The sequence below is a fragment of the Echinops telfairi genome, unplaced genomic scaffold (assembly GCF_000313985.2).
Source record: "Echinops telfairi isolate 266 unplaced genomic scaffold, ASM31398v2 ScPeMD7_4;HRSCAF=17, whole genome shotgun sequence".
Taxonomy (NCBI): domain Eukaryota; kingdom Metazoa; phylum Chordata; class Mammalia; order Afrosoricida; family Tenrecidae; genus Echinops; species Echinops telfairi.
The window spans coordinates 3,918,298-3,934,853 of record NW_022103900.1 but is presented as its reverse complement, the minus strand read 5'-3'; the positions used below and the strand labels follow the sequence as shown (position 1 = coordinate 3,934,853).

The 16,556-nt window shown below is 44.5% G+C and overlaps 1 protein-coding gene across 1 annotated transcript in view; it reads left to right on the top strand.

Moving 5' to 3' along the window:
• LOC123520887 (myosin-IIIb-like) overlaps window positions 1-16,556 on the top strand; it is a 193,699-nt gene that overhangs the window by 57,769 nt on the left and 119,374 nt on the right. Inside the window, exons 4-5 of the mRNA XM_045297950.1 lie at window positions 4,067-4,127; window positions 5,036-5,132. Coding sequence (XP_045153885.1) covers window positions 4,067-4,127; window positions 5,036-5,132 — 158 coding nt within the window. The remainder of the gene's footprint in view (window positions 1-4,066; window positions 4,128-5,035; window positions 5,133-16,556) is intronic.

Here is a 16,556-nt window from a genome sequence, read left to right as displayed (position 1 = left end):
CTGAATCAATAACGTCCCTAGAGGACTGTCTCCTTTTCTTTAATCAGCAGGTGTTATTCGGCACTGCTTCCTAGTTGTGTTGGACAGGGTTGTCTACAGAAGCAAAACCAGGGATCTCAAATTTTTATAAGAAAGGGCTTTATATAAAAAATGGTCTTATCGCAAGAAGGCATTTCAGCCCAGTTCGACTCAGTCCACAAGTCCAGTGCTAGCCAGGCTCCACTTCAGCCATAGCTGCTGGCAATCAACACAGAACGGTCAAGTGGGATGCAGGACACTCACAGGCCAGTGGGTGCAGCATCTCGGGGAACCATGCAGGACACTGACCATTCTCAGGGTCAGGTGGCCCACATGGGACTGCCTCTGGAGGATTCCACCCCTCCACTTTTCATACAGACTCAAGTTGATGCAAAAATCTAACCAGCACACTGGTTTTAGCTGTAAGCAAGCCATTTGTTTCCTGATCCTTACTACCCTCATCCGTAAAATGGATCTATATAAAATAGAACCGATCCACATGGTTGTTGGAGTATTCCATGAAACAACCATGTGTCCATGCTTTGCTGGGGCCTGGTGGACTGACCATACCCACGCAATAAGCACTGGCTATTGGTTATTATATAACATTTCCTTCTTTGGGTAGTATGGCTTGCAGAACATGAGCCACTCCCTGCCAGCCTAGGGGCCCTGAAACAAGTGACAATGTATTTGATGAAAGTGCTGCATCGGATTTGAGGTAGTTAGCTCTTTGAAGTGTTTCTTGCAGTGTTTTCTAAGAATGGATAGTCCCCCATGATGCTCTATGAGAGAAAAGTCCATGGTTAAAATAAAGTCAGAAAAAACGCTCCTTATTCTTTTCTTCGTTTGAAGTTTCAGCGTACATATTATTAAAATAAAGGTGCTGGAAAGCCTCTCTGTAAAGAAAATTAATTAACTTTGTTCAATCAAGTCATTTTTCATCTACAAAGGGGGTTCCAAACGTTCATGGAAGCATGGAACTCAGATATAATGGGCTTCTCCTGCGAATGCTTTCACGCCCTCGTTTGTTGAGAGACACACGGTCCTCTTGTTCATCGAGTGAGCCGTGAGTACATTATCTGGGCCACTTTGGGGCCCTTCTCCTTGAACGAGGAGGGAGCCAAAGCAAGGAACCAGTCCCTCATAGAGAGCTGGGTGTGCCCGCCCTGGCCTTTGGATCCCGAAGAGTGGACCAAGCCGAAGGAGCCCTCTGGAAGGTCACGTCTTTTTTAGGCAGAGACACAGAAACTGGGGTCCGGAAGTCGTTCAACAACCAAACATTTTGAGATTTTTCTGAAGCATTTCCCGGGACGCTTAGAGCAAAGTTTCTTAAATGGTGGAATCTCGTAGCAGAATATGTGTGAGTGGAGGGCGGGGGATGGGAGGGTCACAAACATTTGGCAACAGTAAAAGGTTTCTGAACCCCCAATGACCAAAAATTAATTTTAAATCAAACACATAATGAATCTGAGGTGTTTGTGGCAGCACATGCCAGCGTTGCACATTTCTCAGTTGAACAAGGATCGCGGGTGGAAAAAGTTTAAGAATTCTTGTCCTGAAGGATCCGGCATTCACCTTCTGTCTCTGTGCCCCAGAACCCCCGGGGACTTCCCGAGGCTGCCCTGGGCCAATACACAAAGACCAAGTGCTTCGAGGGCCTCATGGTTCAGAGGAAGAGCAGAGGATTGGGGGCCCAGGCAAGCATGGGTCAGGGCCCTAACTCTACCAGGTGTTTGCCATGATGCCCGGACCAGTCTCCCTTAACCTCGGCAGACTTGTTTCATCAATGATATAATAAGGACAATGAAAGAGCCTGATTCAGTGGTGTGGAGTTCTCATTAAATATTTGAAATCATAATAAAAATATGAGCCCCCAAATAACAAATCCACTGAGTTGACTCAGCTCTTAGCAACCCAAAGAACAGTCCCTTTGGATTTTTTCAGGCTATAAATCTTTACAGGGGTAGAAAACCTCATCTTTCTCTTGTGGAGCAGCTGGTGGATTCGAACTGCTGGCCTTGCATCACCCACCACTACACCAGAGTGTCTTTCTGAATTCATTCATTCCAATGTTAAGGTCATTTTTCACCAGTTTTCATGCCCCCGTACTTTGAAGGATGCACTGCTCATTCTTTCATTCATTGAACTTGTTCATATCTACTGAATGAACACTGGTTATGCTCCAGGCACTGGGCTGGGTGCTGACAGAGCATATGAAATAGAACAGGGCGAGTGTCTGCTGTTGTGGTGCTTATGTTCCATTGTGGGAAGCATGTGATAAACAAATATGCACCCTCGGAAATAGACCATTTATCCCCCTCCCTGCAGGTATTGGTGACATTAGGAGAGCCTGCAGGGTGCCCTCCACACGTCCCTTGGCGTTGTGGTTGGGTGCCTTTGAGTCCATTCCCACTCATCATGACCCCATGCCCAACAGAAAGAAAAAACTATTGTCCGGTGCCGTGCCATCCTCACCGTGGTGCTGTTGGAGCCCCTCGCTGCAGCCCCTGCACTGGTCCATGTCCTGGAGGGTCTTCCTCCTTTTTTGCTGCCCTCTGCTATGCCAAACGCTATGTCATTTTCCCAGAGACTGGTCTCTTCTGATAACATGCCCAAGGTACATGCATCGAAGTCTGTACTTGTTTCTAAGGAGCATTCTGGCTGCTTCTCTTCCAAGACAGATCCGTTTGTTCTTTTGACAGTCCGTGGTACTCGCAGTATCCCTCGCCAGCACCACCGGTCAAATACACCGATTCTTCTCCAGTCCTCCTTAGATAGTGTCCAACTTTCATGTGCACTTGGGTGAAGCCCATCCCTACCTTATGGAAACCCCATGCACAGGAGAGCTAACACTGCCGGTTCTGCTACTGCTCTGGGATCAGTGTGACCCCCAGGGTTTCCAGTGACTGGTTTTGAAAGCAATCACCAAACGTTCCTTCCTAGTCTAGCTTAGTTTGGAAGTGCTGCTGAAATCTCTTCGAAAACAAGAAAACCGCTCCCCGCCTTAGAGGTCTGAAACTGCCTATTGTGATTGTGAAAAAGAATTCCTGTAGTCAGGAAACCCCTTCAACTTCGTGTAACCGAATACTCCCCCAACGTATTTGAGAACAGAATACATTTTACATTACGTAACAATTCACGTGATGCCTGTGCTGAGTGGTACAGTCAGCTTCGGTGTCTAGTAGGGCTTGTGAGAGCCCATAATGTTCCATAAGCCACATTCGATCCTACAACTTTAAAGGGGGCACCGTCTTGTGTCTTAGAGTCACAGGAGAAATACCTGTTGTTGTTTACCAGGGGTCAATTCCAACTCATAGGGGCCACACCGGGCAGAGCAGAAATAGCCTAAAGGAGCAGATCCCCAGGCTGTATCTCCCAGAGAGTCCCGGGGGACTTCAGACTGCTGGCCTTTAACCAGGAACACCTTGTAGGACACATTTCACAGAATTTACCCATCCTTTTAGCGGAGGAGCACTAACACATTGGTGAAGCGCCTGGCTACCTACCGAAAGGTTGGTGATTCGTGCCTTCTAGTCAACCTTGGGAGAGAGGAGGAGCAGTCTGCTTCTGCTGAGATTACAGCCTTGGAAACTGCAGGGGACAGTCGGGAAGGTTGGAATGGACTCCATAGCAGAGGAGTTAGGCTTTGTTTTTATCCTTTTAACCAAGGAAAGAAACAGGACCGAAGGAAAGAAGCCAAAACAAAGTAAGTTTAACCCAAGAGTCTGTTTGATGCACCTTTGGAAGGAAAGCCCAAAGCCCCCAAACGGTGCAGAGAGTCAACTGTGATTGATGGAGACCCTAGAGGACAGAGTAGAACTGCCCATAGATTTGCCAAGGCGCTAACTCCACACTGAAACACACTGGCACGTCTTCTCGGTTTTTTTCTCCTGCAGAGCACCTGGTAGGCACAAACCAACGACCTTGCATTTCACAGCCAAGCACTCTAACCACTACACCACCAGGGCACCTTTGGAGAAATGCACTTCTCTTCCTGATTCTTTAAAATGGTCATTCTCAAGCCTTTCCCAACTTTTTTGTTTTTAAGGCATTTACAAGCCCAGAGTTCTCCGAACGTGTGTGATGTCTTCAGGCAACAGGCAAAGAAGGTAGGTACCTGGTCACCTGGGTTCTAAGGCAACCACAAGTCCCCTTCCTTCAGACCCCCTCAAAAGGCCAGGGGGCCAAAAGCTGTTGGTGGCAGCATGGTCAGTCCTCCAAACATGGCACTGTTAGCGCTAGTTTGAAGTCCTTGAGACAAAAGCCGGGCTTGCTAAAGCGCTCGGGTGCAGTGGAGAGGCAGGGGCGTCCAGTGAACCGATAAATCAATCCCAAACCCGAAAAAGTGCCGCTGAGAATAAGCGCTAGCTGCTCCCCGCGGCGGTTTGCCCGTGCGCTCCTCTCTCGACAGATGTCAGAGCCTCTTTCTGAGGAAGGACCCGAGGTCCTTGGGTAGCACTTTGATATCCTGCTCGGATTCAATATGTGAGATGGAGGCGCCTCTCTGTGACTTGGAGCCCAGAGCAGGCTTTGAAGTCGGATCCAATTTTTGCCGCCTACTATTTGATGTTGAAAGGATGAAATGAAGAAAATGTACGGTTTTTGCCAGTAACTCTGCTGAGCATATGTAAGATTTAAAAAAAAAAATCTTTTGGATGATGTACTTAAAAAATGTTAAGTAGATTAATACCTTCCTATAGGTTTTCTGTTTTCTTTCTTCAAGCTCCCACTTAAGTATAGGAGGAAATCAGCACAGGGATGTTTTTATATCCTGGGCTATAATTAATTTAAAACGGGGCTAGGTTGACATGCTCAGAGGAGAGAATAAATGAGCACAGCCAAAGGTGTGGAGACCTTGCTGCTAATTGCCCCCAAGGAGAGACCCACTACTTGATTCTAGTGCAAGGCAGCGGCAACCCACACCCTGTGTCCAGTGTCCGCAGCTTGGAAGCTAGGCTCTTAAGGCTGCTTGATTGGAGAGTAAAAATAATGCTTCTCTGACGGGGTCTTTTGGAAGCACTCGGTCTCTGGGACGGATCCAGTGTCACCTCAGACATGCCACAGTGCTCCAGATCACCAAGGCCAGAGTCCCTGGGGAGACCCTGGAAAGCCCGGTAAGAAGAACATTTTTCATTGCTTGATCCGTCTATTATTTGCATGTGTGTGTGTGCTTTTTAAATGAGTTTCTTTGGCAGGACCGTCCAGAAGGCAGGACTCACTTAGATAGCAAAATGACCTAATTTTAGCAAAAAAGCCCAAGTCTGGGAAGGCATAGGTCTGGCAGCAAAACTTGTATTAGAGGTAGCAGCTTTCTGCCCACCGGTGCCTCTTAGGTTTACTCTTCAGAAGGAGGAACATGATTATCAAAGGCCATGTTTCTCCCTTCATTTGTGAGACCCTCAAATTAGAAAACGGCTTCAAAACTGCATTAAAAGAAAGATAAGCAGCTGACAAACATGTGGTTTGTGTTCATATGTTTTGTGTGACCATGTGCTCCCTCTGCTACAAAGGTACATCCTTCCTGTTCACCCACAGACTCCTCCCAATCCCTCAAGGTGCACGCTGCTCTGTGCTCCTTTCATCAAAGATTTAGTATCACAAGTGCTAGTCAGGGTCAAAACCTAAAGATTGGTAAAGGATATTAACTTAGAAGGAAGTTCTGCCCTGTTGGCAATATGGCCAAACTTTCAGCAAGAATGCAATCTTGCCACGCTTCTCTGGGATATAGCCAGTCCTAGCACCTTTTCTGCATTCTTTGCTCTAGACTTTGTAGATGTTGATATTCCAAAAACACTGGAGGGAAAAAACCCACACAAGACTGTAAGAAATAATTATGACAGTTCCAGGGGGGCCAGGCATGGGAGAGGGGAAGATGGGGGAAAGGAATTGGGGAGCCAACAAACTCAGGAACAAGGGAACAACAAAGGATCTAAAATCAATGGTGAGGAGGGCATAGGATGCCTGGTGGGGCTTGATCAAGGGCAATGTAGCTGAGAGGAATTACTGAAAGAGGAATGAAAGTCAAGCATGATAATGAGACAAGAGGAAAGTAAAAGGCAATAGAAGAAAGAACTAGGAGGCAAAGGGTATTTATAGAGGTCTAAATGCAGGCATGTACATATGTACATATATTTATATATAACAATAGGGACATAGATCAATGTACATATATTATATATTAAATATTAATATAGCAGATGGACCTTGGACCTCTACTCACGTCCTCCCTCAACATAAGAACAATTTGTTCTAATAACCTGACACTCTGTGATGCTCCCTTCCCAACATGATCCCTGAAGACAAATGGGTGTATAAGCAAATGTGGGGAAGAAAGCTGATGGTGGCCAGATATCAAAAGATATAGCATCTAGGGTCTTAAAGACTTGAAGGTAAACAAGCAGCCATCTAGCTGAGAAGCAACAAAGCCCACATGGAAGAAGCACATCAGCCTGTGTGATCATGAGGTGTTGATGGGATCAGGTATCAGGCATCAGAATGCCCAGAAAAAACAATCATATTGATGCGAAAGAGGGGGAAGGGGGTGGAGTGGAGATCCAAAGCCCATCTGTAAACAATTGGACATCTCCTCACAGAAGGGTCACAAGAAAGGGACAAGCCAGCCAGGGTGCCGTATAGAACTGATGAAACATACAACATTCCTCTCGTTTTTCAATGCTTCCTCCTCCCCACTATCATGACCCCAATTCTACCTCACAAATCCCGCTAAACCAGAGCATGTGCACTGGTACTGGTAAGAGCTCTCAATACACAGAATCCAGGACAGATAAACCCCTCAGGAACAGTAATAGGAGTAGCAATACCATTAGGGTAGGGGAAAGGTGGGGGGAGAAGGGGAACCGATCACAATGATCGATGTGTAACCACCCCTCCCAAGGGGGACAAAAACAGAAACACGGGTGAAGGGAGACAGAGGTCGGTATAAGATATCAAAGTAATAATAATTTATAACTTGTCAAGAATTCATTAGGGAGGGAGGGAAAAAATGAGGAGCTGATAACAAGGGCTCAAGTAGAAAGAAAGTGTTTTGAAAAGGATGATGGCAACATATGTACAAATGTGCTTGACACAAGGGGTGGATGGATTGTTATAGGAGCTGTAAGCGTCCCCGATAAAAAGATTTTTTTAAAAAAATAAGAAAGAGTTATGAACCAGAAGATACTTGAGAAAACATGGGCCATTCGAAGGAAAAAAATATATATTTTCAACTTAAGATACTGATTTAACAAAGTCAGCATCTTTGTTTTTTTTGGTTTTTTTCTGGAATAAGCAATAATTCCTCACATCTCCCAAGATTTCTTCTTATCCATTTTTCAGTGACGAAGTGGTCCAGTGTGGAGTGTAAAATATCTAATAAATGTGTATGACCTTCTGTCTATACTGAGCTTACACTCTTTGAGAGAGATAAGAAAGGATGAACACATTAAAGTCGGTTGGATGAATATGTAGTAAATTATAAGCCTGTCAAAAGGACTATGAGGGGGTGTGTAAGGATGGGTTCTCTCAAGAAGCAAACCTAGTAACAATTGTATGTACATATAGAGAATTTTATATCAAGAAATGGCTCACACTATTGAAGAAGTGAGTAAGTCTAGGCATGTTCAAGACTGTGGGTCAGGCGTGAGCTGAAGGCTTCTCCTGACTCCTAGAGCTTCCTGGATTGCTGTACAGGAAGCAGGAAGATCAAGCAGGAAGACCACAGGCTAGCAGATGCCAAACCGAGTGAATTTGAGGTCAGCAGTCCACTGATGGCTTCTGGGATCAGTGGGAAATATAAGAGGAGGCTGATGAATCAGATGCAGGATCTAAATTCAGCAGGAGTGAGCTGGTTTTCACTTAGAGTAGCCACACCCTGAATGATGCCTCTCTCAATTGTATGAAGGCTGCCACTAGATGAAGGAGGTTGGTCGGTTCTTCCCACAGCTGCTTGGCTACTTCACCAAAGATCCCATCATGGAGTTGACCAGACAATGTTAGAGCATATCGTGGGAGAATCTTGGCCCACCAAGTTGATGTAAAATCTAACTTGTCACAGGGGGCTTCACAAAGTTTGTCCTTGCCTCTACGAAATACTTGGACCATACGCCGTACATTTCCCAAGACAGATTGGTTCGTCCTCTCAGCAGCCCATAATACTTTTAACATTCTTCTCTATCACTGCAATTCAAATGCATCTACTCTTCTTGGTCTTCCTTATTCAATGTCCAACTTTCACCTGCATATGAGACTATTGAAAATGCCCTAGCTTGGGTCAGGCACAGCTTCGTCATCAAGTCACATCCTTGTTTTCAGTACTCTTTAAATCTTTGCTTTAAGTAAAGCACTATAGTTTTGGAGACCCATGGGGCAGTTCTGCTCGGTCCTATAGGATTGCTATGGGTTGGAATCGACTCGATGGCAGTGAATGTATCTTTCCTGATAAAATGTCCAAAGTATGTGAATAATCTTGCCTTCGCTGCTTCTAAGGAACATCCAGGCTGTGTGTCTATTAGCATTGGCTACTGAACTATTAGGTATACATTAGACTAGTAGATGTCTACTTGTGACCCCCCCCCCAAATAGACACATAATATTTGTGGGATAAATTAAAGAGTCCAAACTCTGTTGTTGGAAAGAAGGTTTAGGCAGCAAAAAACTTTTTCTACATCAAATTCCTCTTGAACTTAGAAAATGAAAAGGTAAGTTAAAAAAAAGAAGAAAAGGTAAGTTGAAGAACACAAATTGTCCACTCTTAGTTTATGTTTTGAAGATCATTAGTTGCAGAAACAAGAGCATATTTTATGAGCTATTTCGGCTCCTGTTGCACCTTTGTGTATAATTCCTTGTCTTAAGTGATCCACCATTTCAACCATGTTTTTGTAGAGGGCTGCATAAGAATATTATGACCTTTTCCGCTTATTAAAAAAAAAACCACTTAACATCTCACAAATTCGCCTTCCAACCTGAAGTGAGACTGCTTCATTGTTCTGTTGAGGAGGCGGCAGGGGGGGAATGTGGCTGGGAATAAATTGCCCAATCAGGACAGCTCTGCTTGAGAAGTCTGTCCATGATGGGGCTGCCTCCAGCCCTTAGCCAGAGACCCGACAGCATGTGCCCCACAGCTCCTGGTGAGTCTGACTCAGCCCCCCACAGAGGAAGCCGACACCCAGCGAGGGCGCCCCACGAATCACTTCGGCAGTTAAATCACTTAATTGAACTGAAAGGACTGTAGCCAGACCTGATCTGATTCTACAACAAAACAATTACTCTTTGGCATTTGTTCACTCATTCCTTCCTTCATACATTCATTCATTGTCACCTACCAAATGTTAGAACTGACTTGGGCTAGTGGGCCAATACTTCTCAAACTACCTCTTTTGAAGGAGTGGTTTCTATTTGCTTATTTAATTTCTAACTTGCATTATCTGATCCTTTAGTGAGCTGCAATGAAAGTGAGTCCTAGAAAAACAAGCATGCACTGGGATGTTGTGTCCGTGTCAGGTTGATCACTAGTGTCTGAGCACTTAAACTAAACTCCCTTATGATCATATTTTTGGTTGAGATATACTTCACATACCATACAATTGAATCATTCAATCATATTAAGCAGATTTGTGCAATCATCTCCACAATCAATTTCAAAACATTTTCTTCTTGCCTCTAGCTCCCCACTTTCCCCATCCTCCCATGTCAATAATCCCCTAAGCGATTATCAATCCAGATATGGTCTTTATAAATCTGCCTATCCTGGGCTTTATATGCAGAAAATCATATGAAATGCAAACAAACAATAAGAAGAACAAAACACATTGATCTAAAAGTGTCTGAACACTTACACTAAACTTCCTTACTGAACGTGTGGACCAGTAACAAGTGTGTGCAGTCTGCAGATGACTTGAATCGCAGTGTTCTAGCTGTTGCTCCGTGCTAGGTGTTTGCCTATATTTCCTTTACATCAAGGACACAGGTATCACTGAGCTCTGCGAATTGTGCTCTCGATGGTGTCTTCCGAGCTCCTACATTGTTTGCCATGTCGTGCATTTCTTTATCTTCCAATCTGCAGGTGGTAAAAGGGAAGAATGCTTTCTTTTTGAAGGTCAAGGAGTTATTGTATTGCTAAGAGTAGCTTTCATGACACACACCTTCAAGATGGAGCATGATAAGTTTTAGTGGGGGGGTTAATCAGGCTGGCCTCCCAGCCCCCCTCCCAGAGGGTTCTGGTTGGCAGTACCCAGTGCCAGTGTGTGGTAGAGGGCCGCTAGAGCATGCCTAGCATCAGGGTTTAGTGACCTGGCTTCAGATCACAGGATGTGACCTGTCCACTCTCAGACCAAATCGCACCCACTCTCCTTGACGTAGACATAGCTTCACCATTTCCATATACTTTGTTATTCTTTCTCTTTACCTTTTTGTGGCTCCTTACTGAATTTTGTTGACCTTGACAATTGTTCACCTCGGCAGTTCAGCAAGCAAACTTGGGGCCGTGGTTTATCCTTACTCACGTTTTACCCATGGGCACTGTGTTGATTCAGACTCACAGGACCTTCTCTCACCTGCTGCCATAAAGCCTGTTCTGATTCATAGCAACCCATAGCAACAGAGTAGAACTGCCCCAGTGGGTTTCCGAGGCGGTAAAGCTTTATGGGAGCAGAAAGCCTCATCTTTCCCCACTGAGCAGCTGGTGGGTTCGAACTGCTGACATTGCAGTTAGCAGCCCAACACACAACCCATTGTGCCACCATGGCCTTAGAACTCACTATTTTGATCAACCGAGTTCACGAGAGACCAAAAAAGTTTTCTAGGAGATGGAACTTTCGATGCTAAAACCAGGGCCATGTCAGGCAAACTGAAATGAGTTGGTCACCCTATAAAACTAGGAATTGACCTCACTTTGGATGAGATTTTTTTTCCTTTTCTTTCTTCTTTTTTTTTTTTGTCATGCAATTACTCTAACAGGCAAGAATCCGCCTTAGATCTGTGCTGCAGACCCGCCTCACATGGGCTGCCTGTGCTTGGAAGGGTTTGTAAGCAGCTTGCCAAACAGCCACCACGGCGGTTCATCAAGGGCTCAGATGTCTTCTATTTGACAAGGAGAACATGTTCCTACAACATCATCTCTCCCAGAAAGCACGTGGGACCCAAGCTCAACTGGGGTGTGGGTGGGGAGGCCAGTGGGCCTCTCTGTTCTGAACCCAGTTTCACGACTGAGTGCCACTCTCACGGCCTCACCTCGGGCAGCCCCTGGTGAGGCCTGCTCCTTTCGCCTCGGTTAAGCTAAGAGCAGAGCTTCTAGTCTGGCTCCTGGGGAATTCACCAAAGCCCTCCTATCAGTGAGACCTGGTTAGGACTTAGTCTTAGGCTTGGGATTTGCCTCCGTGACACGGGAAAGGAATGACAGGAACAGCATTCTTATCAGGAGCATGTGAGTAAGGGAAAAATAATAATAATAAAGAAAAAGCATCTCCTTGTTAAAGGATCTTTGTAGACTAGCAGTTCTCAAACGCCGAGGGCGTCAAAGTCAAGCAGAGAGGTTGTTAATACAGAAAATGCTGAACCGCCCCCTCCCCACCCCGGGGTTTCAAGAGTGTGGGGGGTTGAGGAGGGAATTTGCATTTCTCACAAGACCCCTGGTGATCTGGGGACTATGCTTTGAGAACCACTACTTTAGACGTTTCCCCATGTCCATGATATGGTGGCGAATCAGAGAAAGTAAACTTTACATACGTGGGGGTTTTTACTTGTTCATTCAACAAATATTTGATAAGCACCTACTATAATGTCAAGCCAAGGGCCAGAGTAAAATGAGACACGTAGGAGACTGATGACATGCTAATATTTGGTCTTTGCAGCTGTTATTTCTCCAAAGCAGAAGTGGTGATATGCCGAGTTTCCTCATTTATCTCCAGTGGTCTCATTAAATTCTCAGGAAATTCATAAGGACAAAGTTACATTTACTGGTATTTTGCTGTTCTGCAGGAGAAGGGAAGTGTTTCCAAATTATTTTAAATGTTTATTAAGTGGGGGAGGAAGGGGAAACCAATCACAATTATCTACAGATAACCCCCTCCCAGGGGGACGGACAACAGAAAAGTGGGTGAAGGGAAACATTGGTCAGTGGAAGACATAAAAAAAAAATAATAATTTATAAAGTATCAAGGGTTTCTGAGGGAGGGAAGGTGGGGGATAGAAGGGGGAAAACTGAGAAGCTGATACCAAGGGTTCAAGTAGAAAAAATGTTTTGAAAATGATGATGGCAAAAAATGTACCAAAAAATGTGCTTGACACAATGGATGGATTGTGAAAAGAGTTGTAAGAGCCCCCCAAAATGTTTAAAAATAAATAAAATAAAATTAAGGGGGGAAAGTTTATTAAGGGTCCCAGTTTTGAAAATGAATGGCTTTTAAGGGCATTTCTGTTTCATAAACTGTACTCCGTCTCCCATCCTGGCCATCTTATACTCTCCTGCTGGGCAACTTTGCTCCCATAAGCCCAGCAGATCTACGCGCAAGTTTCTCTTACGTGGATATTGTCACTGTTTTGTTTGTGCGCTGGATTTTTGCAAAAGAATTTAGGCAAGACCAGAATAAGATGCCGCATAGTTTGAGGCCATGGGTATAAGGACAGAGAAACAAAGTGGAGATTATAGTCTTTTAAATCCCAATTAGAATTTTTGATGTAGCAATATTTAAATGAATCATGGAGTTCCTGCATACAAGTGGGTAATGTTTTAAGCTACTCACCAATGGAATGGAGGATTGATATTTACAAGAACCACCTCGGAAGAAAAACCTGGCAATCTAAACACCAGCCTTTGAAAATCTTAAGGAACATATTTCTTCCTGATAGATACATTATGAGACTGCCATGAGTTGCAATGGATCTGATAACAATTGTGTGTGTGTGCGTGTGTGTGTATGTGTGTATACACACAGCAGTATATATATACATGAGGGGGTACCCAAAAAACGGAATCTTTTTCAGAGCTATGCATTTAATTTTTTTTTTTTTTTTTACAAAACACTCTTATCACCTTCAAAGTACTCTCCATTACACTTTATACATTTGTCAAATCTGCGATTCCATTCTTCAAAACATTTTTCAAACTCATCAGTTTGGATGGCTGATAGCACCTCTCTCATTTTTTTCTTCACCTCTTCTACATCTTCAAATCACTGTCCTTTCATGTCCCTCTTCATTCATGGAAACCAAAAGAAGTCTCACAGAACAAGGTTAGGTGAGTAAGGTGTGTGGAGCAAGAGAGGCATGCTGTTTTATGCCAAAAACTGGTGTGCTGAGATGGCTACATGAGCAGGTACATTGTCGTGGTGACAAAACCAGTCCCCCATCTACCACAAATCAGACTTTATTTTGTTGCACGCTGTTACACAATCTTTTCAGACCTCTAAATAGAAAGTTTGATTAACAGTCTGACCTGATGGAACAAACTCCAAATGCACTAACCTCACATCAAAAAAACAAACGAACATCTTGATCTTTTGTTTCACTTGATGAGCTTTTGTGGGGTGAGGTGACGATGGCATCTTCCACTGACTGGTTTGATGTTTGCTTTCAGGGTCATTAGCATAGCACCATGTCTCATTACCAGTAAATACATTGGGGGGGAAAGTTGGGGTCTCTTCAGAGCTATCCTTTCATAGCATGGCAAGTTTCCACTCGATGGTCTTTTTCCTGGTCAGTCAGAACCAGATGCACAAATCTCACAGTGACCCTTCTCATTCCCACATCTTCCATTAAAATTTGTAGAGCTCCCCATCTCTTTAATGGTCCGTCGTTGGTCTTTGAGCACAAGTGCATGAATTTTGTTGACATTTTCATCGATTCAGGAAGTTGACGGATGTCCAGAACAAGGTTTGTCTCAATCAACATTTCACCTTTTCTGAAATCAGAAAACCACCCATACACTTGAGTTTTTCCCACAGCACTGTCCTTGCAAGCTGTGTTCAACATCACAGCAGTTTCTGCGGCATTTTTCCTGAGCAGGACACCAAATTTCACAGCCACATGCTGTGATATTAAATCATCCATCACAAAAAAACACCACAAAAAAAAACAACAACAACCGAGGTTTGAATGAAACTGCTTATATGAAAAAATTCACTGTGACCAGAGAGAACCTTTCCAGGTGATACCACTGAGTGCACTAGCTCGTAGTGAGTTGCTTGATGTTCAGTTAGTGGGAAAAATGAGTACTTTTTCCAGTTTTGGGGGGGGTACTCCCTCATACTTACACATATATACTGTATATACTCGAGCATCAGCCAACCCGAATATCAGCCGAGGCACCTAATTTTACCACAAAAACTGCATTAAAAATGTGCTGAAAAGACTTGACTTATACTCAAGTATACACAGTATATCATAGACTTCTCCTACTTTTGCATAAAAGACTGAATAGATCTTTGTTTGGGGTCCGTTTTCAAATCTTGAAGGATAAGAACAGCAGAGTACTTGAGACAGATTTCAGGTAGGAGAGCTTACCTCAACTGAAGCCTCTGTCTTAAGTTATTCCGCGTTAAGGAATCTATTGAAGATCTTTACAGTGGTTACACATTGTGCTGCTAACTGCAAGATCATCAGTTTGAAACCACCAGCTGCTTGAAGGGTGAAAGATGAGACTTCTGCTCCCACAAAGATTTACAGCCTTGGAAACACAAAGGGGGAGGAAAAGGAGGCTTTATTTCCTCAAAAACCCAGAGAGGCAGTCTGCTGTGTCCTACAGGGTTGTTGTGAGTCAGAATCAACTCGATCGCAGTGAGATCGAATTGTGGACCAAGATGGGGTGGGCAGGAGATATCAAATCTATTGCTATTAAATCAATTCCAAGTAATAGTGATCCTATAGAACTGAGTAGAACTCCCCACACCATAGGTTTTCCAAAGCTGTAATCTGTACAGAAGCAGACTGCTAGATCTTTCTCCCTCAGAGCAGCCGGTGGATTCAAGCTGCTAACCTTTTGAAGGGTAGCTGCTCACTTAACCACTGCGCCACTTACTGAATCCGTCCTGAAGCCCTTCCTAATGCAGATGAAAGACCACCCTCTTCAGTGTGGATCACACCTCAACATGAGGAAAGCCAAGCTCTTCACAACTGGGCCAATCAGCAGCAGCAGGATCGCGAGAGGAAAGATTGAATTTGAGGAGGATTTCGTTTTACTTAGCAACACCATTCACCTCCTCCGGTCACGTTTCCTGCCCTGGCCTGCTCTGCCCTCTCTCTATCTGGAGGGGGCCGGCCTTCAGAGTGTGAGGCCAGTGTCAGCTGGACGCCAGTTGGTGCTGACCAGTTGGGGGGACTAGTGGCAGATTGGAGCACAAGGTGGGGAGAGGGAGGAGAGGACCCAGGCCTGTTCCTCCCGGCCTTTCTGCCTCAGCGACTTCTCTGGCAGCAGTTAGGCCTCCTCTGCGGCTTCAGCTTCCCACGGACAGGATCACAGTGCTTCCAGCTTTGGTTGAAAGTCTTGAAATCAGAAAGGATGAGTCTTCTAAAACATTAAGTACCCCAGTCCATGGATAGGAGAAGTTTTGTCATCTTTTTGTTTTTGTTTTTTTAGGTCTTTAATGTCTTTCCATTGATAGCTTGTCATTTGGGGCTTGCATGCTGTGCACGTCTTTGTTAAATTCATTCCTGCTTTGCTCTTTTTTGAAGCTAGTGTAAGCGTACTGTTTTTAGTTACATTTTTGGATTATTCATTGCTAGCGTACAGAAATAACAATTGGCTTTTGTGTATCGATCTTGTAGCTTACAACCAGGATAAACAAGTGTATTAGCTGTGTGTGTGTGTGTGTGTGGTTTCCTTGGATTTCTCCAGATTCCTATAAGAGCGTGTCATCTGCACATGGAGAATTTTACTTCCTCTGTTCCAACAGGAGGCCTTCGAGTCCTTTGCCCAGCTGAACTACTTTGGCTAGGACCTCCAGGATAATGATGAATAGAACAAAGTTTTAATTTTACGTTTAAAAGAGTAAGGTGCATTGGCCACCTATGGAAACAATATTGGGCTATTTAAGATAAATTAAGATGCGTTCTATGTATACGGTTACTCTGTTCCATTTTGTTGTTGTTACGTAGCAGCGAAGACTTCCTGATAGAGTAGTAGTTATCGTAGTCAGTCCAGAATTCACCTCTCTTCGGGGCGACTAATGAAAATGACCATCCGCTGAAGGCTAAACACACCTCCACTCCCCACAGTTTTACTACCACTTTTCTCAGAAACGGCTTTCCTTCTCTTTGGGCTCAATACTTCGTAGCCATCACTGCACACAACTCACAGACCATATGTCCCGTTAAGTAGCTTCATAAGCAAGTAATACGGTATCTTTGGGACCAGGACCAGGCACTACCCAGGCAAAGTCTGAACGGCTTCCCCAAAGTGGGGAGCCCTGCTCTCCCTTCTTCAGTACAGGACAGCTCTCTCCGCATCTCTTGGCCAGGCAAGCAGGCAGGTCTTTCTCTCTCCCATGCACCCACCTTGTTGACCATCTCAGGACAAGCTGCTGTGCTTTTGTCTTCTCTGTGCCATC